This window comes from Charadrius vociferus, unplaced genomic scaffold (genome assembly GCF_000708025.1).
Source record: "Charadrius vociferus isolate BGI_N301 unplaced genomic scaffold, ASM70802v2 scaffold2434, whole genome shotgun sequence".
Classification (NCBI taxonomy): Eukaryota; Metazoa; Chordata; class Aves; order Charadriiformes; family Charadriidae; genus Charadrius; species Charadrius vociferus.
This window is the reverse complement of record NW_009648028.1, coordinates 66,907-67,359: the sequence shown is the minus strand read 5'-3', so window position 1 is coordinate 67,359 and position 453 is coordinate 66,907. Positions and strand designations below refer to the sequence as shown.

Sequence of the window (453 nt, the reverse complement as noted above, 5' to 3'; positions counted from 1 at the left end):
GAAGCGGCGCCAGACCCCCCTGAAGAGCGGACCCAGCCTGGAGCTGGAGGTGGGGAGGACCAGCGGTCCCACCGGGAGGAAGGATGCTCCTCAGGAGGACGGGGTGGCCTTCCAGTCACTGTGCCACACCACACCGACGGAGGAAGCCGTCTACTGCTTCTACGAGCAGGACTCGGACGAGCTGCCCGAGGTGGGCAGGGAGGTGTCCGGCAGCAGAGCCCAGCCCGGCCGGGCACCCAGGAGGGAGGGCTGGGGTGGCTCCATCCCCCGGAGGGATCCCGAGCCCGTTCCCCGACCGGTGAAGGCAAAACCACAAAACAACCTCATCGCCGATGAGACGCCGCCGTGCTACTCCCTCAGCTCCTCCATGAGCTCCCTGAGCGACGCCAACCTCTCCGACGGCGAGGAGCGGGGCCAGCCCTGCGGCAAAGCCCCCCGGCCGCGGTCGGCCAT

The 453-nt window shown here is 69.5% G+C and overlaps 1 protein-coding gene across 1 annotated transcript in view; it reads left to right on the top strand.

The window, feature by feature from the left end:
• Positions 1 to 453, top strand: part of APC2 (adenomatosis polyposis coli 2) — a gene marked incomplete at its 5' end in the record, with an annotated part of 10,215 nt that overhangs the window by 3,006 nt on the left and 6,756 nt on the right. Inside the window, one exon of the mRNA XM_009883523.1 lies at positions 5 to 448. Within this exon, the coding sequence (XP_009881825.1) occupies positions 5 to 448 (444 nt within the window). The remainder of the gene's footprint in view (positions 1 to 4; positions 449 to 453) is intronic.